Consider the following 23838-nt stretch of genomic DNA (forward strand, 5'->3'; position numbering starts at 1 on the left):
TCTACAAATATGTTTTGTCATTTAATGGTATAAAACTTAATTATGAAGACAATTTATTTATAAACATAAAATATAAAATATTAATTAAGTATTTTTTGGCACAAAAATTTTCCAAAATTCTAAAAATGGAGTTAATCATTTTAACAATGAACGGCTCTCATACGAATATACATGTTATTATAAAGCTTATATATTATATATATATATTATATATATATATATATGATAAGCATATAACAATAAAAAAAATTGTATACCATGATCCTCGGAATAAGACATACAATAATCGCGTGGCAATCAACGTATCGAAATACGTATATTTCCTTCGACGACGTATACTTATATAGGCTTTAGTACAATTATGTTCGTTTAAACGTAATAGAGGTTAACGTGGTTCTGATTAGCATGTGTGATCCAGTTCCTTATATTTTTCCTCTTCATTCCGTAACATCCTTAACATCGTTCGTTCCCATAAATTCTCTTCCGACTCTCACTTTCTCTTTTTCGTGTCTTATTCTCTTTTATCTTTTTCTCTATCTTTCACCTTCAACTATCCTACGTTCTCTTTCTTCAATCTTGTCGTCCTTGTCTTTACCATCGTACTTTTCTTGTCTCTCTCACCACAGATCCCTTGTCATCGTTCACTCTTCTTCTCTATACTACAAAAACTTTCTTCATCGCGTCTTATTCGTTTCTATTCCTATTACGTCATCCTTTTTTGGTACTTGATTAACTTGATTAACACGACAAAAGAAGCGTCATTGTTGGTTGGGGATGATTAGACAGTGGGGGCCTAGGGTTTTGGCGGGAGCGTTTGAGTGTATAGAGGGCTTGTCGGGGGTTAGGGGGGGAGGTCATCAAAAGGGGGTTTGGGGAAGGAGGTAGTGCTGGAAATAAGGTATTAACGACCCTGAGAGAGATGAGACCTCTTTGGAAGTTCCACTCCTCCGGGTGGTTATTTCAACCCTGCGGCGACGTTTGCGGAGAAATTTCGGTGTCGCCATCTCCCGAACCTGGATCACCCTTCGACTTATTCTCCTTCTTCCATTTCATCCGCCTGTTCTGGAACCAGATTTTTATCTGCCGTTCCGTAAGACAAAGGGCGTGCGCTATCTCGATACGTCGCCGCCTCGTGAGATATCTGTTGAAGTGAAACTCCTTTTCCAGCTCTAAAGTTTGATACCGGGTGTACGTTTGTCGGCCTCTTTTTCTTTCTGCGAACAAATAAATAAATATTGTTAAGGTTAACATTTGAATTTATTCAATATTCCAAATAATGTTAAAGAGTTCAGTTCAATATGAAGAATATAAATTCATTCGAATCCACGTAACATTAATCATTGATACTAATAATTAAATTTTATAAACATATTACATAAATATTAATATTATTTAAATATATAAGAATCATTTATTTTCATTTTTGAAATCGTAAGATTAAATATTAAAAAAAAAATAACACAAAATCTTGAATTATAAATTATATCTTAAATTGTAGATTAACCGGGTGGTATTTAAAAAAAATGTCAACAAAAATAAACGATATCAAGATAGAATAATAAAAAGATTAATTCTCATGCCTCGGGAATAAGAGAAAAGTACGACGGTAAAGTCACGAAAGAATTTTTTCGAAAGTCCGAGGAAATTCAAATACCTGGGGGTTGCGCGAACGCGAATTTACTTATGATAGATAACTTAACGATATCCGCGTCTTGATCTGCGGCCTTACACTGCGGTTATACACGAATCTCGAAGGAGAATATTAATTGTAGTCGCAGGAAGAAAGGGAGCAAAAAGGACTTAAAGAGAAAAAGAGAAGAAAAGATAGATAGAGAGAGAGAGAGAGAGAGAGAAAGAGAGAAAGAAAGGGAGGAGGTGCTGGTGCAAGGATTAAAAAAAGAAAGGAGTTGAAAAAGGAAAAAAAAAAGAAGAAGAAGCAGAAAGTTGGCTCTGCAAGGCAGAGTCCGTGAGAGAGGCACAACCTCGTCGAGGTATCATCTCAAAGAGTTAGATTGGTCCACCACACGAGCGCGAGAGGGCAAAACGAGAATATTTCATGGTTGGGATGAAGAAGAAAGAGAGAGAGAGAGAGAGACAGAGATAGAAAAAGAGAAAGAGAAAGAAACAGGGTGAGTGAGAGAAAGAGATGGGAAACGAAAAAAAGGAGTCAGAGAGTCAGCGAGAATGAAAGAGAAAGAAAGAGAGAAAGAGAGAAAGAGAAGAAGGGAAGGAAAAAGAAGAGGAAAAAGAAAACTCCTTGGCGAGCATTCGAGGCAAACGCCGCCCGTCGCGCTGTCGGCCGATGAAGACGGATGGCGGTTCTCCAGCAGAAAAGAGAGACGGACAACTCTACGAGGATTCTGAATCGTTTGGCCAAGCTGAGATGGAAGACTCAAAGAGGAAAGAAGAACCCAGCTAGAAAGAGAGATAGAAAGAGAAAGGGATAGGGAGGGGGAACTCTGAGAACATGCCCCTTATTCCCTCCTTCAGGCTACGCTCTCAAATTAACAGCATACCAATCTCTAGCACTTTCTTATAAGGTCTAACAATTCGGACAACATCTCTCTAGAATTCTTCCTTCTAAACTTTCATTTTTCTTATCTGATTTTTATCATTGCTTTGTTTTACTTTTTTTTTGTAATATTAGCATATTTAGATTAAAATAATCAATTTTTGGGGTAATGACCATCTATGGATAATAATAACATCGGTAATGACCAATTTTTGTTATTAACTATTAACAAACTTATTTTACACATCATCGAGATCTAAAGACATTTTTTTTTTGCGACTAGAAATACGACTAATGAGCATTACCAAATTCCTTTGGATGAAAGGACTATCTGTCTGTATGAAGAGTTCATCGAAATAGGACTAATTTATTAAAGACAATCTTATTATCAAAGAGCTCAGTTATCATTGGACCTTTTCGAGCAATGCACGTCGTAGAGAAACGTCTGTAGCGCGCAAAATCACACGACACCCAGTTAACGAAGTTAATTATAATGTCCGTTCGTATCGAAGAATGTAAACGTATTGCCAAAGCTTTCCTGGAACGTACTGCATATTTGTATCTAAATATATTCCATTACGTAAATTTTATTTAGAGATAATACTTGTTATATGAACGATTTTAGTATAAAGAATTTGACATAAAATTGACATTTAAAAATTTTTTTATATTAAAGTATAAAAAAAAGAAGTTATTTAATCCTTCCATTAACGATAGTTTAACTTTGGTAACAAGTAACGTTATTATAAGCCTGGTCTTGGTGTCGAGGCATGTGGGATTAATTAAAGAGGCAGGCAGCGTTCCGTACTTGTACACACTTGTATGAGATTACACGTACGCGCAATACGCGCTTGTAGGCGAACAGTGTCATAGCAACTCTGTGAACGCGATCCTTTACACACCTAGTATCACTCGAATATCAGGGAGTGTTTTCGAACTTAAGCACTTACGGATTTTGTCTACGATTAATTATGGAAAAACGGGAACGTTAACAAAAACTATTCTACCTTTCATTTAAATTAACATGATGAAAATATATATATATATACGAAGGCCATTAGTCATGTTGTAATTAATTTCATTTGACATTATTATATAACTTACAAATAAAAATATTATCGAATACAAAAGTTATTGATTTAAAAACTGAATTTGATATCGTACAAGATACTATTATTATTTAATCTCGTTGTACCTAATTAAATAACATTTGTTCTAAAAGAAATTTCATCTTGTAACCACATGTACTCGCATAAATGTAGTCATCGACTTTCGATCGGTAGTTTAGTCGCACATTATGGACAAGCAACGAGTCAGAGTCAATCCGGATCATTGGCTTTGCCATCTCGAATGATCAAGTATTTTGCAAAGTTTCAAGTCAAGGAGTCAGTATGTATATATACGTATATGTATGTGAATCGGAAGGGTTCAAGCGACTAAATACATTTGTCAAAGTCACGTTTAAAGCCAGTATAGGTTAGCGTCTTTTACATAAAGTCTCGATCTAATTACCGACCTTAGTTCTACGATCGTACGAGAGACACAACGAAAGCAGTCGATCAAGTGGTCGCTGAGCAAAAACCTTTTAGCGATCGTAGTAAATCTTTTGGTAGAACGATCGATCACCGGAGCCACGAGGAGAGACAAGGCCGTACAGCGAGGATAAGTTAATAGTCACGGAAATCCCTGCGAATTCGCTCTTATCTATACGCCAATGATTAATGTTACGCGGTATCGTTAGCGCCAACAGGTGCTCGATTAACTCGAGCACGATCTTCATTGCGTTCGACGTGTTCAACGCTTAACGAAGAGATCAACCTGAACATATCGCAGTTATTCATCGATTTTCATCATATTCCTATGAAGAATCTAATACAGATATGTAAACTTTTATTTCTATACTATATAATATCTTTTGAACTTATATATAAAATAAGTAATACCTATTAATCTAAAACATTTCGTATATGATCTTATCGGTCATCGAGATGAAGACAAAATTCGGTTGTTTTCGTCAGGAACAGCCAATAAGCGTTTGATTAAAAAACCTTCCTTAAAATATCTGACCTTAAGGTTGACCGCGTAAAGTTTAGCTTAATTGGGCAGTGGCCAGTGGGTACGCCTTATTAGCGGATTACAACATCCGGCTAGCTGTTAATCTGAAAAGTCCTGCATGTATCCTACGGCGGGACTGAAAGACCAGTCGAGAGGGAGTCTAAGGAGGTAGGTGGTGGAGAGGAATAAAAGAAGAAGGAAGAAAAGAAGGACGATGGGGAGGATGAGGGGAGGAAGGGGGGAAGGAGGAAAAGGGTGAAGGCTGAAATGGAGGGGTAAAGCGGTAAGGTGGGTGAAGAGTGTAGCGGAGGAGAAGCGGAGCAACTAGCCTATAATAAGCCGTACGGTTGTGTATGTTCTGTTCTGTTCCGTTCCTTCATGCTGCGCCAGTGAAGGCAGACCCATAAATCTTTCGGGCATACTCCAGGGGACATTTGATCCTTGCGTAACCCAACGCCGTTAATTTATTGCTCCGCGTTTAAAGTCACCATAGTCCGCGCGAGTGCACCGACATAGCGGCAGCAGCTTCTCAACGTAAAACTGAGAAAACCGGATCAGCTTTTCTTCTTATCGACTGTCTTAGCAAAGATTACGTATTACTGATCGTCTCTTACCGATAATTCCTTGTTTATCTTGCTATCGTTAGTAATCGTAATTCTGGAAACCTTCTAGAGGATCACTTAAATACAATCCAAAAGTATGTTTTTCTTTTTAGAAAACTATGATACCAAATTCTTATTTCTTTTTTTTGAAATATGAAACTCAGGAAATACGTGCTTTTTTCATAAGAGGAAATCCTGAAGAAGCAGGACATAACTAGAATGCGTGCGTGTGTTCTTTTTTACTAACTAAATCCCACGTACAAGCTTGATGCCATAGTTTCTTTGATTCGTCACGCTTCCGCCATATTTTACAAGAACTTATTTCCCTTGAATGAAAACAAGATGAGGAACATCTTGAATCTATCCCTAAAAACGAATCACTCATAATTACGTTCTTTCCAAGTGTACCTACCTTGATAAAAAAAAATAAACAAATACAAAAAAAGGAAGAAAAAAGACGGGCAAAAAGAACATAATCTAAGAGATCGAAGAAAACGAGAGGAACGTTGGGATGTCGTCATCGGATAGAGCCATTTAAAGATTAAACTTTTCCAAAGGGGTGGTATTTCGATGAAAGAGACATGTACGAATTATTTTTCCAGGATTAGGGAACACGACATGAAAGTGATCTTAAGTGTTCCACCTGGAGTGTAGAGTGTAGGTACAAAGAGAAAGAGAGTCAAAGAAAAAAAAAGAGAGAGAGAGAGAAGGAATTCAACAGAGGATGCCGACAAGTAACCCCAAGAAAGAGGAACGTCAACCTGGCTGACACTCATACGAGGAACTTAGAATGAAGTCTCACCAAGAAAAAGAAAGAGGAAATCCTCGCATATCGGAGGATGCTCTCTCTTTTTTTCTTTCTCTTTTTTGTCTCATTCCCTCTTTCTCTCTCTCTCTCTCTTGAGAGGACCGCTGAACAGAGAAGACAAAGTCTGAAAGCCTCGGGGAGCTAAGTCGAGAGATAATGAACGGTTAAAATGGCTCGACCGACATCTACGCAACAACATGGTCTTCTTTCTTCATATCGAAAGCTTTCTTTCTTTTTTTTCTTTTTTTTTTTTTTCCTTTTCTTTACCAAATATTCTCTTCTACAGATTGGATCGAATATTTCGAATAACAAGAGATTTTTCAAATCATTCCTAATCAAACGCAGTTTCTCCGTTACATTTTTTTTTTCTTTTTTCTTTTTCTTTTTACTTTTAGTTTCCTAAAAACAAAAACTTTTTTTTTTTTTTTTAGGAAATTGGTATGCACGTCTTTATCTCTTTCTATCTAATACTTGAACTGTTTAAGAGAAGTCATGGCGGTGTAGCTCAAAAGCAAAAGCAGTCGGAACGTCTGTTAAGGCATTCATCATCGTCATTCGTCCCTTCGACCTTCTCCGAGCACCAACTATATCCTCATCTCTCTCTCTCTCTTTCTGTCTTTTTTCTTTTTTTTTTTTATCTTTCTTTATCTTTCCTTCTTTCTATTCCTATCTTCTTCTCTCCATTTTCTCAACGCTCCTCCTTCTACACCTCCTTTTCGAGTCCATCCCTTTTTAAATATCTCACGAAGCCGCCATCATTACGGTAACCAATCATGAGAGCTTCTACGAGAGGCTGCCTCTCCGTCGAATTATAACTAAATACATTTTTTTTTCGCTATTTTTTTGTCTTTCTCTCTCTCTCTCTTTCTTCTCTTTCACCCTTTTTTCTCACTTTCTCTCTCTTTCTTGTCGGATGAGAATTAACCGATTCCCGCGATCCCGAATGCTTTACAAAGGTCAAATCCATCCGCTTGCCATATGGTTTCTCAGAAACTCGCATCGTACCGATATCTGGAGAACTTTCTGAATGGAGATATTGTGTCCTCGCGAACGAGAATAAGATATTATTCATTTATTTCATTCTTCTTCTTTTTTCTTTTTTTTTTTATCAATATAAATTACGTTACATTGAATGAATGAAATGAATTATTATCACAGATAATTAGCTGGAATTATATAACACGTTAATCGTTAACCTATCACCGCACAATATAAAATTAATCTCAATTAGCGTAACTGTCATTACTTAACATCCATGTTTCATTTCCAAGGAGAAATGACGCGATTAATATTTCCTATCGCAATTGATTAATTCGAAGAATCACGAAATGCTTTTAAATTCGCGTATATATTCATGGTTCATCAGTAAAATCGACTTCTCTTTAACTTTTCTAAACTCCATTTACGTTCAATCTAAAACTCTCAGAAAGTTCATTAACGTTTGATCCAAAGCTCATCGAAATTCTATTAGCTTTTAATCGAGTGATACGTTTAAAAAGAAATTTTTACTCTATCGAATCGATCTTAGAGATTGAGAAAGAGAGAGAGAGATAGAGAGTTAATAAATTAGAACATATAATACGTTAAGAATTAATATTATAAATTATTATCTCGTTTATATATATGAATTTATGAGAAAACATAAGGCAAAAGATTAAAATGTATTTCATTGAATTCTTTGAACGAACAATAATCTAAAAAAAACGATCTTTAAACTGATTTTATCTCTCCGTAGTTCACTTGTTCGTGCGAATCGATTAACAGAAGCTTAACACCTACATAATCGTATGGCAACGTTGATTATGTAGGAGGAGAGGTGGATACTATAAATCTTTCTATGTAGAAGGATCGCGATTATCTCGTGCATTAACAGTACTTTTCAAATCGATGTTTCCTTTACTTATCACTTCCGATCGTTTTATGAAAATATCTAATTTTTCTATTACCTAATATCTTATTAAATTTGTATCTCATCCCTTATTTCCCTTAACATGTAAATATTTTAAATATTCAACAGTTAGCTGTGATATAACGAGTATACTCATCATGCGAAAAAACTAGTTACCATATGCTTTTTAATCAGTTAGTTGTGGTAAAATATGTATGCCTAATTTTGTTGTAAAAATTATGCAAAAACACAAAACATCGTATTTTTTTTCTTAACGAGTATACTCGTTAATCAGAGAGAGGTTCGTCTAGTCGTAAATAAAAGATATGTCTAAAAATAAATGAAGAATATTAGTCATTCGCAATTCGTAGAAAATAGTCTAGACGGTGGGTAAGTATCTAAGGTAAATAGAAAACAGCGTGAATAGTATCTGATTAAAAGCACGTTCAAGTGTAAAACGTTTTGCCCGTGGAAAAATTAGGAAATTGTCGATGCTAGTGGCAAATCGCGAACAGATTTCTAATCGCAAATGTTCCACGAACTTCGATGCTAACGGGCACCCACTTATTCGCATGCTGCTCTTTTGTGGATACGCTCAACTATGCCAGAATTTCTTAACGTATGTATATAAGTAAAAGTTTTTCTCGCTAAAGGTGGCAGCGAATCTCGACGGTTTCAACGGCGCAAATGCCTGAGAGCACCTGCATCTATAAAATTGAATCATGCATTATTCATGGGACACGGTTTATAGCGCGCTTTGCTCAGCTGCTATTTTGCAATGTATAAAGAAATAAAGAGCAACGATGGAAAATCGAAATAGTTCACTTTTTATTTTCTATAAACGAATAAGTATCTATTTGATTGGTCATTAAAAAACAAAAACAAGCGATGCTCACGTGAAAGAAATTTTTGGCTATAACGAAGATACGAGAATTCAAGTTCAATGATAATTAATCGATTCAAATTTCACTCTCGTATTATTATTTCAGAAGTTATTTAACTAGAAGAAATTTGTCTTTACGGTAAATGAAGAAACCCCCATCGATCAAAGTTATGGCTTCCAAAAAAGAAAAGAGGAAAAAAATTACTCAACCCAAAACAGGTTTTACGTGCCGACATCTGTAGGGAGTTTGAGGGACCCAGTCCACCTTCTTCATTTCTTAGTGACTATGAACAACCATCGTCATAAAACCGGAACGTTTATCGGCCAATCGCCTGCTGTTACCTGCCACTAGTTGTTTCCAAGCTTAACCGAGAGATGGTACATGAAGACTATTCAGATCTCAGTCAATAACAATGAGAGATTGCGTAGAAATTATATATGCAATCAATTAAAATATGAAAAAAATTTAGATAGGATAAAATAAAATAAAATAAAATATAAACTATTACCTTGCAATAACACGTTAACGAATACGATCGACTCACAAGATTTCAACCGGAGAAGTTACACCGACGAAGAAGGATCAACGACTGACGAGAAAAATTCAGCACAGAAAAGAAAAAGTTCCCTGGGGTTGTTTTCAAGGCTACATTTTACGTAAATTCAGACCTTTTCAATTCAAAGATGATATTTTGAAAAGACTACAATAACTAAGAAACGAAGGGACTAAGGAAAAGTAGAACAATAAAAGCAAAGAAAAGAGAGCTTGGAAATTGTGCACCACCGAGCATGGCTTTGACCGAACCTTGTCTACCTCAATTATACGGTGAGCCTATTATCACTTCGTTATAAAAGCCATAAATTCTTGTCTGGAAATCATTTCTTTTTTACCCAAGTAAAATTGCAGGAATATGTCTTGTAGATACAAAATTGTACTTAAAAATTTTCAACGAACGAACCAATTTCGAAATTTGATTTCACTTTGGTCCCAATGCACGAAGAAAGAAAAAGAGAAAGAGAGACAAAATATCGTGCGAGTTTACGGAAACACGTGACGTATATTTAAACGTAGAAACGAGTAATACGTAGCAATATCGTGGCTAATTAAAATGCGACACGGGGAATAACGAAAACAGGAGAGTGGTGTTAATGGGATGCAATTAATTATCGAGTAGTAGTGGATACGTATATGTACATGGGACTACAAGCTAATTATTCCAACGGCTCGTGCTCATTTTTATCGCAGTACAATAATTTAAATTAATTAAGTAGTTCCTTTTTTTACGTTGTTTTATTTTTTCAAAATACTCTCAAAGCGTATGTAGTTCACAGTCGAAAGCGTAGATCGGAGAACCGGACAATAATGACTCGTCGTCGTTGTCTTCGTCGTAGTTGCCAAGCAATAAGATAACTTTTATGGGGGTCAGGTCCGCAGATGGTGAAACCACCGGGCTAAAAGGTCGAAGCAATAAATAACTCGGTTGTTAGCTAGTATCTACCTAAGAAATACGGTATAGAGTCGTATACGTCTATCCAGAGTCACAGCTCGTACAAATCTGGACTAGTTTTATGCTTATTGTATAAATTTGAAAAGAAACGAGCAGCAGGAAGTAATGCCTGAGAAAGTTTCTGTAAAAGTCCCGATTACGACGAAAGGCTCAAGCCTATTTTCAAGAAACGTGTTATGTAGAACGTAGTTAGATCATGCACTGATATCACAAGAATTTCTAGAAAAACGGAATATTTCGTCCGTGGGAAGATTTCGCAAGATAGTCATGTATGAAGTTAAAAAAAAAAAAAGTCTAACTTGCTCACCGAATTGACTTCGCATCCAAGGATAAAGAGGACTGGGTAGGTTCGAGCTGGTGGAAGGCTGAGGGGCGGGTTGTTGTTGCTGACCAAGCGGCGAAGCTACTACCCCCTGATGTGGCTGCGTTTGAGGCTGCTGCTGAGGATGCATGCCAGGTTGAGGCTGTTGCGTCGTACCCTGTTGTTGTTGCTGTTGTTGCTGATACATCATGTGCTGTTGCTGCGCCTGTAGATGGTGTTGGGACTGTTGCTGTTGATGAGTCTGTTGTGCCTGTTGAGCCTGCATGTGAGGATGTTGGGTGTGCATTTGATGGTGCATTTGAGTCTCGACGGCGAGCGGCGGACTATCCGGGCCATCGAGAACACTTCCCTGATGATCGACGGCAGCTGCTTGAAGTTTGCAGCTCGCATAAACGATCGGCGTGGAAGGATGACCGTTCGACGTGGAAGGATGACCGTTCGACGTGGATGTGAGACCCATGTGAGCCATCCCCGTGGTCGGTGAGGCCGACCTGTAGCTCGCCATACCGTCCATTCCAGCGTGCTCCTGTTGATGCTGATAGTAGGCCGCGTTTCGCATGTCGATCCGATTGTATGGCGGAAACCTCGGATATGGCATGTCCTGTTGTCCACCGGCCCCACCGGCACTCCCACCTGCCCCATAATGGTGCGCGGACACCGCCTGTCTGAGCAAACTCGGATCGCACGGATCGCCAGGTTGCTGCGATTGTTGCTGTACCGATTGCGTTTGCTGAGGCACCTGTACCGCGGCACCGTAGTGCTGCTGATGCTGATGCGGGTGTTCCACCCCGCCATTTCGCAGGTCCGGGATGTACGAATTCGCGAAGTACGAACTCATGCTATACTACTACTGTCCCGCCTCTCCCACCTGCCGATATCACCACCACCCTCTCCACCCTCTTAATCTCTGTCTCTCTTTTATTTTCTTTCTTACTTTTTATAGACTCCTTCTCACAAACTGTCCTTCCTCGATCTTCTCTTTTGTTTTGTTTTATTCACTTTTTTGTATCTTTTCTTTTCCTCCTCTTCTGTTACCCCCTATATAACTAAACTTTTTGTACTCTCCGTACGCACACACTGGCACACGTCTTTACATGGATGTATACATATACATTTACATATATTATATATTTATCACTTCTAACCGTGTATCTTCGTAATCCTTGCCCTCGCTCTCGCACCCTCTCTCACCCTCTCTCTCTCACTCTCTCTCTCTCTCTCTCTCGCTCTCTCTCGCTCTCTCTCTCGCTCGTTCACTCGCTCGCTCTCACCCTCTCGCTCTATTTCGCTTCTTCTATTCACACACACACATAAATCTGACACGCGCGCACCCTTTTCTCGTAGTATCACACCACCATCACCTCTGATCACTGGTACATATTATTTGATTTTTATCACACTTGGCTCACCACCGAAGAAAGAAAAATCGGAAACTGGAGCAACGATGGGAGGGAACGTTAATATCGAGACGCAAAAAGGGGGGAAGAGTCGTCGCGCACACGAGGAAAGGGGAGGCTTCTAGTCAGAGTCCTTCGTCTTCCCCGATATGATTCCTTCGTTTACTGCACCAAGCTGCTTCGGACGCGTTTCGATCCTCTGCCCACCCTATTGACGAAATTACGCCGCACCTGGAACAAAAACAAAGAATCGTCTCGATTAATATTTGTCCTAACCTATCAACCTTAAGTGAATTCTTAATCGTATCTGATATAAATTCAAATATAATTAAAATATTATTACAGATACATTTTACATACACAAATATTACAATTGTTTCAATTATTAAATTTATGTAATTTATATCAAATAAACACTAAGCATTATCATACTCCATGATTGCAATTTAACGAACACATGTACGAATCGGATCATTTTCAAATCCATTCTAACGATCTGTCTCGCGAGTCGTGAACCGTGAAATTATTTAAAACGATTGTCTACAGTCGAGTCATGCCTCGATCCAACTTGAAAATGCACGACGTAAAATGTCTCTTGACGATAGACTCGCACTTTGCCGATCTTTATCCGGCGAACCGAGTTAACCGAGTAAAGTCGAGCTCTGAGTGACAGAAAGCGACGTGAACACGTGCTCGTCACGGTAACGGCCATCGCCCAGACGCCGAACTTGTTACGGCCTTCTCTATGTGGGCGGGCTAAACGATCGTTAAATTTGGAAAAATTTTCTTGCCCCGACCAGCGTTCCTACTAAATTCTCTCGGAAGCCTTTTCTTCTATTTTTCTTATTCTTTTGTCCATTCTTTTCTTATTCTTAAAAGGGTTACAATAGTCTGTGGTATGAAAACTATAATTTATTTCTTATTCATTTTTTCAATAATCTTTTTATATCGTTTAATAAAAAAAATGTGTAAAGCTGATCTATTTAAATGATTTTTTCTTCTGTTCTTGTTTAAAATTATATATTTATTGTTATAAATAATAAAAAATGAAACTTTGTTTATAAAAAAACATATATTAAAGATATATTAAACAAAGAAAAAATATATAGTTTATGGTAATATAAAACTAAAACGCATGTAAGAAGTTATACTTCTTTAGCGTACCAAAACTAATATAACCTCAATAACTTCAAAAATAACTTCAATTTGCCCGTGCATCGTAAATATCGACAACTTCGTGGTGTCGATTTTTCGGTCGCATTTAACTTCACTTTCCAAAACGGGCCAAAAGAAGTAAAACTTCAAAAGAATTCTTTATTACTTTTTTAATTACGGATTTTGTTATAAATAATTATTAGATATTATCAATCGTCGGTCTCTTATCGATCGAACAAGAGAACTAACAGAAGAACAAACCGATCTATCGATCTAGAACCGAGATCTTCCATACCGACTGATCGTCATCTTTTCTGTTTATACATATTGAAATCGTAAAGATGTAACTCTAAAGTCAAATTACCAACACGAACAGAAACGCTTATTATTATTTACAATGAATAAGTAAATCCATATCTTGAAAAATAAAATGTAAATAAAAATATTTTTGTTTATCTTAAAAAAAGAAAAAAAGAAAGATTAAACTCAACTGCAATATCTACATCCACGTATCAACATCCTATCTCTCTATAAAGTCAATATATCTACAATGTATAATTAAAAGAACGATTGAAAATAGAAAGCATCGAAACGCCCTTTCATCGTCCGTTTTCCCTCTCGATTCGTACTCTCTAGCAAGCTAAAAAATAAAAATAAATTTAAAAAAAAAAGAGAGAGAATGAAAAAAAGAGAAAAAGAGAACAAATGAAAAATAAATAAAATAAACGAAGAGGAAGATCGGTAGCTGCGATAACGTACGATTATATAGAAATTACACGTGGATCGTTTCTCTCGGGGCGAGAGAAAGAAAAAGCGTCCGAGCCGATCGAATATCGGAGAGGCGAATAGAATATAGGAGAATAGTAGTTGGGAGTGCGTTGGACTGGTGTACACAGGTATACAGACAAACGTATGGTTGTATATGCGTGCGTGTGAATGCGTCGGACAGCAATACATACGAGAGAGGCATTTGAGCCGAGCACGAGCCGGCAGGTGGGGGTCCTCGTCGGAAAAGGTGGAGGAGGGTAAAGGGGCTGAAGGGGTAAACGTGGACGAGGGTGGGGCCCTTGGGAGTTTGTTGTACACGAGAACGGGGCTTGGGTCGGACGCGGGACGATCGCGATTAACATTCCGGCCGCTAGCTCGCTGTTCGCGCGGCGCTTTCATTAATTCCAGCGTATTGATTCCCTGGATTGATGAATGGCCGCCGATAGCGATTCCATGCGCGCCGTATACCTCTTCCACCCTTTCCTCCTGTATAAATTCAACCTCTCTCCCAGGATTTGAACTCAATTCCCGCTCTGCTGTAGGATCGCTTTGTACTCTTTCTCCTTCGAATATCCGTTTTCGTTTTCTTCCCCTTTTTTCGTCCTTTTACTGAACGAATATCACTAATCGTTTTTCTAATAACCTCCTTCTCTCGATCGGCACTCTCTCAACGAGGAATTTATCACTCTACTACTTCGAGTCTCGAATCTCCCTTGTTTTTTATTATTTTATTCTGAGAGAAAGGGATAATAGGTTATGTATGAATAATAATGGCGACTACTAAGGATTAAGTTCCTTTTTCTTTTATCTTTTATTTTCACGTCAGTCTTTAAGAGACTATTGTTTCTTTTACAAATTATCTGTTCCAGAGAGAATGTCAGTTGCTTTTCCAAGAAGCAATGGACAAACGTAAACTTGTTGAAATCTATTTTATAGGGATTAAAAATGGAATAACTCTGCTATTATCTATTATTCTCGATCGCCATTAATTTTGAACTTCGTTTAGTAGTGACATCCTTCGGTATAATCATAAAGCAAGTAATCGTCGAAGGTCTAAGGAGTTCAAAGTTCTCCCCGTAGATGGCGATCGCGATAGGTCAGAAGCAATGGAAAAAACGGGGTGGAGCGTGTCTGACAGCTGGGTGGGTTCGAGGCCAAGGTGATTGAAAACAGGGTGGAGCGTCACGTGACGCCATAGTCGAGTATGACGTCAGAAAGCTATGATGGCCTCTATTTAACAAAATGGCTCCTACAATCCTTTTGTCCTCAGTCGCGATTTTCAACACGATAACACGTTATCAAACATTACGGGAGTAATCAAATTGACATTTGCTAATCCTATTAAATCGTTCAACAAGAATTTATCGATGATACAAATGAGTACGAGAAAGATATAAGATAAAGTCAATTATCATTCTTGATACTGCGTCTCAATGAGTGCAAAAAAAGTAAGAATAAATTAATTAATCACTATTAATTAATAACAATTTGATCTTAGAATTCATATTACTAATTTAAATTACTGATTTATCCTCAATGATGTACATTTTAATACTAGATTCTAAATACTGGTTGAAAAAATTCAATTACAATTTAAATAAATTAAAAATGAAAGAAAAAAAAACATCTTCATATTCCATATTATTCAGGGATATTAATTTTTTCTCGCAAACTGATGTAGACATCGACGTTGACGTTTAATCGTGAATCAGCGTTGGTTAATAAAACAAGTTAAAAGAAGAATTTGATTTATGTGAAATTCTAGCGAAAAGCATACGGCTTGATAGTTATTGGATAGTATATTATATGTATATGTATAAAGGAAAAATAACAGGCGTTTAGATGTAACACCTATGCGATAAAATGCATATAGATATACCGTTGTAAAGATGAACGTAAATGAAACAAGCGGATTAAAATGAACGGCGGAACGTCGCGGGCAGCTGGTCTCCTAAAGATTAGAGAGCCATAAATGACACTTGGATTTGACAGTTATGGGTTGCGGGAGCTCGTGCCGAGAGTCGTTTGCCACGCCATAAAACAGTCGTAAAGCAACGGGCGCCATAAAGAGAATACATCCGAAGGAGAAGGAGAAGGAAGAAGAAGAATAATAAGAAGAAGAAGAACCACCTACGTGGTGGCAAAACGAGCATTGGCTAAAAAGTTACGAGTCCTCGACCTTGCATCGTGTGCTCTACCCGACGGACCGTTTAACATTTACGCAGCTCTCTCTTTCTCGACTCTTCCGCGTTCAAAGCGACTCGACTGACTACTCTCCATCGTTTTATACTTTCTTTTATCTTTTTAAACGATCCTTCTTTTTCTTTCTCTTCCTTTCTTTTCTTTTCTTTAGTGACCATAAACTTAGGTTAAGTGTCTTGGCTTAAAAGGTCCCTTATATACTCCTTCCGTATAACGTTGAATAAAATTTAAGAGTAACATGAAAAATGTGATGATTCAACGAAAGTGTTTGAAAGATCAAAGTAACGTTATATCCTATTATATTATATAATTGGATTAATTACTTGAGTAAATATAACGCAAATTTAAATATTAATTTGTATCGATAAACATCGCGCGATGACAATTTTAATATCAGATGTTCAATAAAAGATAAATTCGCGATGTCGTATCAAAAATGATTCTATTAATATCGTTTCGAATAATCCTGGTTATTTGAGAGAATCGTTAAAAATGATTTCAAATGTGAGAAATGAATTATTCGGGAGTAGTTGTAGCGTGCATTACGTACGGACAGTCGAATATCATTCGATTGTAGCTATAGAATTTTGTTGCACTTTATCATTTTTCACTTCCTAATAGCAGGTTTTACGTGGTTCCCCAGTGTCGTATTATTTATCATCATACTTTGCCATTATTTCTAGACTCACGGTCCAATAATTACAATTTATTATCTCTGACAGTCTTTAATAACATATCGTTTATTTTTGTTATTTTATTTTTTTTTTTATTTTTATTATATATACCTATTGTTATCAGTTATCGGCAAATATGAATTATTAATAACGAACGATTTATAAATTGGTTGAGATGAACGATACACCATTGACTACAGAGCATAAGACGTTACACGAAGACTAATTACAGACTCTCAGAAGATATTACAGACTAATTACACTTTTATTACCGGCCATTAAAGATAAGCAGAGAGAAAAATACGAGCAGGGCTGTCATCGGTCCGTGCATATAAGCAGCATATATTGTTAAGCATTTCGATTCTATTCCCTTTTACTCCGATCTCTTAGTCCGATTTCATTGGAAAAAAAATAATTAGTCGGGATAATTAAGTAAGTACTCGACTGAAAGATCAAAGCATATATATAATCCATTCAATTAGATAGCTGCATACGGCGAAATAGTTATTTAGAGAGAAAAAAGGAGTGTTTACATGCCAACGTTGATTGAAAAACATGGTATGATCTTTCGAAAAAAAAGAAAAGATTATAAAAAATAAAACAAGTTATGTAATCGTTGAACGAAAGATTAATTATCTGTTGATTAAAATAATTTAAAAAAAACAATTAATAAGAAAAGAGAGAGAGAGAGAGTTTCAGTTTTACGGATAAACATTTGTCTCTTTTTATGATCACACAGCTTGCACGAAGAGAAGATCCCGTTAAATTCGATATAATCGATCCAGCTGGCGGAAGGTCGATCGAACGTTAAAAGGGGTTGTCCGCTATCAAAGTTCCCAAGCATGCTAGGTAGGATCGAGAGGATTGGGAGGTTGGAGCATCCTGGAGTCATCGTATTCGATCTTCTTCGTTGTTGTCGTAATGCTCGTCGTCGCGTACGTAGCGGTAAACACGACCCACACGCGTGCTGAGTGCAAGAGAGTGAGCGAGCAGCTGAACGATCAGCCAAATGCTAACATGCATATGCGATTAGCATAATCGAGTCGGCCTGCAGGAAACCAGTTTGCAAGGCCACTCAAAAGCCGGCCGCCAATGGCTCATGCTTCTCTCTCTCTCTCTCTCTTTACTCTCTTGAACCCTCGTCTAGTTTTCTCTCTCTCTCTCTCTCTCTCTTTCTCTCTTGCACTCACGAGTAGCACGCATGGTGCATCCGTAATTTCATTTCCCCTCTACCGAAACAGTAAGCTGAGTTGTCCCGCGAGAATATCTCTTCCAGTACCACGTGATCCTACCATCGAATTATGAAATCCTTAAAAAATTGAATTCGAATGAAAATCGTCTTGGATAGGCAAGTAAGTGGGTAGATAAATAGATAGGTAAGTAGATATGACGACGTGGCTATACTTATTCGGTATCTTTCCTTCTCTTCTATCACAACCGATCGTACTATATTATAAGGTTCTTGATTGACGAGTATTGCAAGGTAATGTAAAAGATAGGTAAGGAGATGCACCGTGCGAACGATTCACCATCTTGAAAAAAATTACGCTTCATGCTTCGTTTAAGCTTCCTTACCAGCTTTCCAATCTATTTTATTTATTTAAATTTCCTAAGAAATTTGTACTAACGAACATTGAATCGAAGAACCGATATAATAATAATCGTACAATTATAATTTTTAAACGATTTCCAAACATGCAAACGACTTTCTTTATCGTATCCACTTATTATACTTGAAAAGTGATTTTGCCGAGCTCGTTTAGAGCGCATTTCAAGCTATTCGAAATAACATTGTCGACAACAACAACGTAGATATTTTGAGAGCGAGTTTAATTCGAACGAGCCCTCGCGTTCCACGCCGCGAACGAAATCTTTCATCAAATTTAATCGCGTCCGCGATAAATCCGGATTGAAATGACAATGTACGTCCGTGGAAAATAAATACATAGACATGTATGTATATATGTACTTGTCTATCTATACGTTTATTCATATCGGTATACTGTAACATATATATATATATATATATATATATATATATATATATTTAAGTGGAGAGTGAACCACGTAAAGTGTTGCCAACTGTTTTCATCAAAAACCATAGAGGTGTTGGATAACTTCAAATTACCTTTTTCTACATTGAAACGGAAAATCTGTTAATAAAAAAAAAAAAAACAAAAAGAGATAAATATAATTTGTCTTGAAAAAAATATATATTATTTTACATGGGTCATCTTTTAATCTTACGAAAAGTGACGATTTAGAGTATACTGTACATAGAACTTGATACATTGGTTATTTGTGAGAACAGTAACATCGGATAGTCCATCTAAACCCTCTTCAACCCCTATGTTCTACCTTTCTTTAAATAGAAATGCTCTGCTCCCAGAGGTCCAGTAGTCGGACCGTGTATCTCCGTTTATTAAATATTCTACAGTGTACACAGGTACGAACACGTGCCATTTTCTCCATATTTGGAGGACATTTTTTTTCGTTTTTTTTTTTTTTTTTTTTTTTTTTTTTTTTTTTTTTTTTTTTTTTTTTTTTTGTAGTCGTTAAAGTAATCAACGTCGTCGTAACTTTCAACACTTTCTGCAAATAGAGTTAATTAAAACGAAACTTTTGTTATTTTATATATATGTTCTACTTTTTTAAATATTATTTTATTATTTTATTTTTATTGTATATATATATTTTGATCATGTAATCCAAGATATAATTTATTATGTGTAACTATGAAACTATAAAAGATAATAGACAAATGAGGAATAATTATGTATTCATAACAAATTTGAAGTTTTTCAAATATCTTTTATGTATTATTCAACTAGCAGGACTCGAACGAAAGCGAGTAACGTAATGCGAGCTCGCACGGCGCCAAAATTGCCATGAGAAAGGTAATAGAATTGGTTTGTTCCACCTTCTACCATGTTTCTCAGTTAATTCCATTACGACAAACCGGTTTATACGCGCTTACCATGGAAGGATGAATGGTCGTATATCAATTGCGCGGTCTTACCAATTTATTTGGTAATAAATCGAGAAAAACGCGAAACGATCGCTGTGTCTCGAGCAACGACTTACAATCCAGTGATATTTATGCATCGATCTCGCATTTATCTGTTTTGGTGTGCGACTAAACTGATCAGTAGGTGTTAAGTAGAATGATAACTACTGTAGCTAGTATCGAAACGAAAGATTAAACACTAGAAGGAATTCATTGACTTTTCTTAACAATTTTCATGTGCATATAGATAGGTATAAATCGTTAAAGGAATTTCTAATTTATCTGAAAATAAATTTCAATAAACATATAACATAATTGAATAAAATATAAGAATTATTTTACATCGCCATTAAATATTTACAACATTTTAACATTTATACAAATAAGATATAACATTAAATGAAGAATACAGAAGCAAAGCAAGGATCGTCATCTTGAATTAAAAAATGAATTGAACATGAGAACATTTATTATTCGTTTTGTATTTCGAAATAAACGACTAATGTAGATTTTCTCTAAACAAATCGTAAATTATGCGACTTTTAGTTACTACACTACTACTTCTGCTTCTGCTTCTGCTTCTGTCTGTTAGGCACCTGAGTAGTTTTACAAAATCATGCCTTTACAACTATCGAATAAAGGAAAACAAGAAAGGAAGGCAACGAATAAAAGGAATGAAACGTTAAATAGAAAAGGATAAGATTCAAAGGATGCACCTTCCAAATAAATAAGTTGATCTCCTTTTGCGTGAGCCGTTCTCTGTGGGGAGTCAAACACCTTCTGAGACTTCTGGAATCGAATTTTCACCTGGGCTCTTGTTCTATCCAAAACGAGAGCAGAAAAGGGGCAAAGAAGCAGGGGGAGACGGGGAGAGATGACGGCTCGTCGAAACTTTCATAGTTTCTTAGGATTTATCCCGATCGACCTAAGCTTTCACATTTTTTCGTAAAAACTTTTTTATGCCTGCTTGTCTGTCTGCCTACCGTTCTGCACGCCTATCTACCTTTTCGACAAGCTCTGAAGAAAAGAAAAAATTGTACAAACACCTTAAATTTTCTCTTTCCCATAGAAAAAAATCGTCTCTAAGGGAGGCCTTGGTCCAGTTAGAAAATCTTTAAAGAATGTTACGTGATTCTAGAACACCCTTTGAGAAATCTTACAATAGTATTTGTTGTCCTCAAGGTAAAAGCAAAACGAACGGAGATTTATGTTTTTAATTTGAAAAGAAACGTCAAAATAAAAATTATTCTCAAGGAAAATATATTCCAGCTATATATATATATTTCCTGTTTGTTCCAAACGAAAAATTGTTTTCTACATCTATACATGGATATGTAGAAAAAGAATCACAAACATGTTATTAATATTATCGACGCATAAAGATCACGCAAGAATGGGTTGGCCGAGTATTACGAGTACAAAATGGTTTCCCGGTGCTTTAAAGTGGGTAATTAGGATTCATGATGCACGCTAGGTACTTTCCGGAGGGACAACACGAGAATAGGTGAGCTTGGATATTTCATAATTTACGTGTGTGTGAGAGAGAATCAAGGTAGAGATTATATGGGGTACGAGCACAGGGGAACCCTTCGTAACTCGTATGTTTAAACTTTATATACCATGACGTATTAAAGGATTCTACACGTTTGTTTTTTTCTATCGACAAATTCTAACAATATACTAATATAATAGAAACAATATAGATAATAAAAAATGAAATTAAAATAACAAATAGAATAAGAATAAAAAATTAGCATTGAATAAAATATAATTGTTTATGTGTTTTAAATCTTTTAAAATCGCTAACAAAGTTAGATCGAATCTCAAGTGCGTTCTATAATACTAAACGAGTAGAAGATGATCCTTTTGAAATTACAAGGCGTTGTATGGTAGAACATATAAAGGATAAAGACACCCACTATAAGGTCAAAAAGTTTTGACGGGAACCTATAAATTAAGTAGGAAGCACGCTCGTGTTCGTGCTCGGAGAGGTAGAAAGAACTCAGCCCTTATGAGGAGTTTCGTTCACCGTATGTCCCTCCCTTTCGCGAGTAGAGTCAGTCCGTACGCGATGCTTCAAAAATTTAAACATCGAGCCGAACCTTGGCTCGCCCTATCCGTTAAACTTTCGATATAGCTAGGTAATTGCCTTCGGATAATTTATGCACGAAGCAACGGCGTATAACGGCAGCAACATCCGGTCAAAGCAACGTTCTTCGATTTACGTGTGAACCGGTTAGAATATCATTTTTTTAATACCTTGGTATTAGTACGATTACAACATTTATCATAGTATAGAGTTTATTTCGTAACAATTTTCTAATAATTAAATAACGTATAGGATTAACATAAATTTATTACAAATATGTATGTACCTACATGAATTAACTTTTCATCGTTCGTCATTATTCGTTAATTTCTTACCATTTTAAAACTAAAATCTTGTATCTTACTAAAATATAGTATTTATCTAATACTAAATATTTCGTTACACCTGTCATCGACGAGCCTTACATTAATATTATTTACTATCCCATCAAAATGATAAGTTATTTCAATCATTTATTACGAACTATAAGTAGCTGAATAGTAGATTGAGATTGTATTTGAATGTAATTATACTAGTTTTAATAATAGGAATTAGACTGCGCGTCTAAGCTAAAATTAATCTATTGTATGACACTTCTAATGAATAATGATCGTGCCTACGTTTATATCAGCTAAATCACAGGCTTCAGGTGTAAGAAGAATAATGACGGCAAATAATGACACCGAATAAACTACGGAAGACTATACATGTACTCTTTCGTATCTGGTACATACTTAATTTTGAAATATATTTAGAATAATAATCAATCGTTTAATATTCATATATGTATATAATCGATAATAATAAATAAATTATAATAATTATTGAAAACTCGAGGAAAATTAAAGATTTAAGAATATACTTTAAATAATTATGTAAACAATTTTTATGTAAACAAGTTGATAAAATGAAGTAATACCTAATTAAAGAAGGAAAAAAAAAAAGGAGAAAAACAAAAATGGTATTACGATAAAAACGAGCTGATGCAAATTTCTCGTAGTATTCACTACAAAACCTTACATGCGTAGATGTATAGTTGCGTTGTGTTAGCAGAGAAGATATCGTGTCACGATAATCATGGAAATATTCATTGCGAGGGGAACGTTTAGCCTTAAAGCGTGTTTATCGAACGTACTCGCCTCACACGTGTTTTCTGCGTTCTATGCGTCGCGATAAAAAGCTTCCGAGTAAATATTATACAGTTTAGAAAATGTGCGATCGCCTTATCTTCCTTCGTACATTACGCATTAGTCGTACTAAATGCGAACGCGATGGTAACAACAAGCGTAAGAAAACAAAAAAATTAGGTTGTATGTTACAAGAAAAAAGAAAAGAAAACAACAAAGGAAGGAAAAAATTTAATTCTACATAAAAAAAAAATTACCCGCACATCTCCTTGAAAATATATGATCGTACATCATTTAGAAACTAAAAGTCATTTATTCCGTTTAATGATTTCATTGCATTACGGACAATAAATACATTTTTTTATCCAATTATTCGAAGTCAATATTAAATATTTGAACGTCCTAATCCGAAGAAAACCAACAACGATACGATGCGAGAAGAAATTTCGGATGAATGAAAAGAAAAATACAAAGTGGTGGGGATAAGAAGAAGGAGGGGAAAGTGCAAACGGCCGAAAGAGCAGCGACAGAAAGGAAGACAGAAGGGTAGGAGGAAGAGTAAGAGGGAGAAAGGGAAAGTAGGTGGGGTTGTAGGGTAGAGGGTGAAACGAAGGATTGGTGGCTTTAGGAAGGGTAAAGGAGAAAGAGAGAGAGAGAAAGATAGAGAGAGTAGGGGGGCAACGGTATTGGATGGTACGAAGGACAGGAGGTAAAGCACGGTAGGGGTAGTTTGACAACTTGACAAGAGCACAAAGGCCGCGCGGTTCTCTGCGGCAGGCGAAGGGAGGTAGGTAGGAAGGTAGGTAAAAGGGAAGAAGAGAAGAGAAGAGAGGGGATAGGG

General features: G+C 36.4%; 1 protein-coding gene across 1 annotated transcript; it reads right to left on the reverse strand.

Annotated features, from left to right (window-relative positions):
• Positions 1-270: 270 nt before the first annotated feature.
• On the reverse strand, positions 271-11505 carry LOC106793074 (homeotic protein antennapedia-like). The gene is made up of 2 exons (XM_014759685.1): positions 10564-11505; positions 271-1214 (listed from the first exon to the last, which is right to left on the reverse strand). Exons 1-2 carry the CDS (start codon positions 11414-11416, stop codon positions 961-963), a joined length of 1107 nt encoding a protein of 368 aa, XP_014615171.1. The 5' UTR covers positions 11417-11505; the 3' UTR covers positions 271-960.
• Between the last annotated feature and the right edge of the window lie 12333 nt (positions 11506-23838).

The sequence above is a fragment of the Polistes canadensis genome, unplaced genomic scaffold (genome assembly GCF_001313835.1).
Source record: "Polistes canadensis isolate GaletaPanama2010 unplaced genomic scaffold, ASM131383v1 scaffold_11, whole genome shotgun sequence".
Lineage (NCBI taxonomy): Eukaryota > Metazoa > Arthropoda > Insecta > Hymenoptera > Vespidae > Polistes > Polistes canadensis.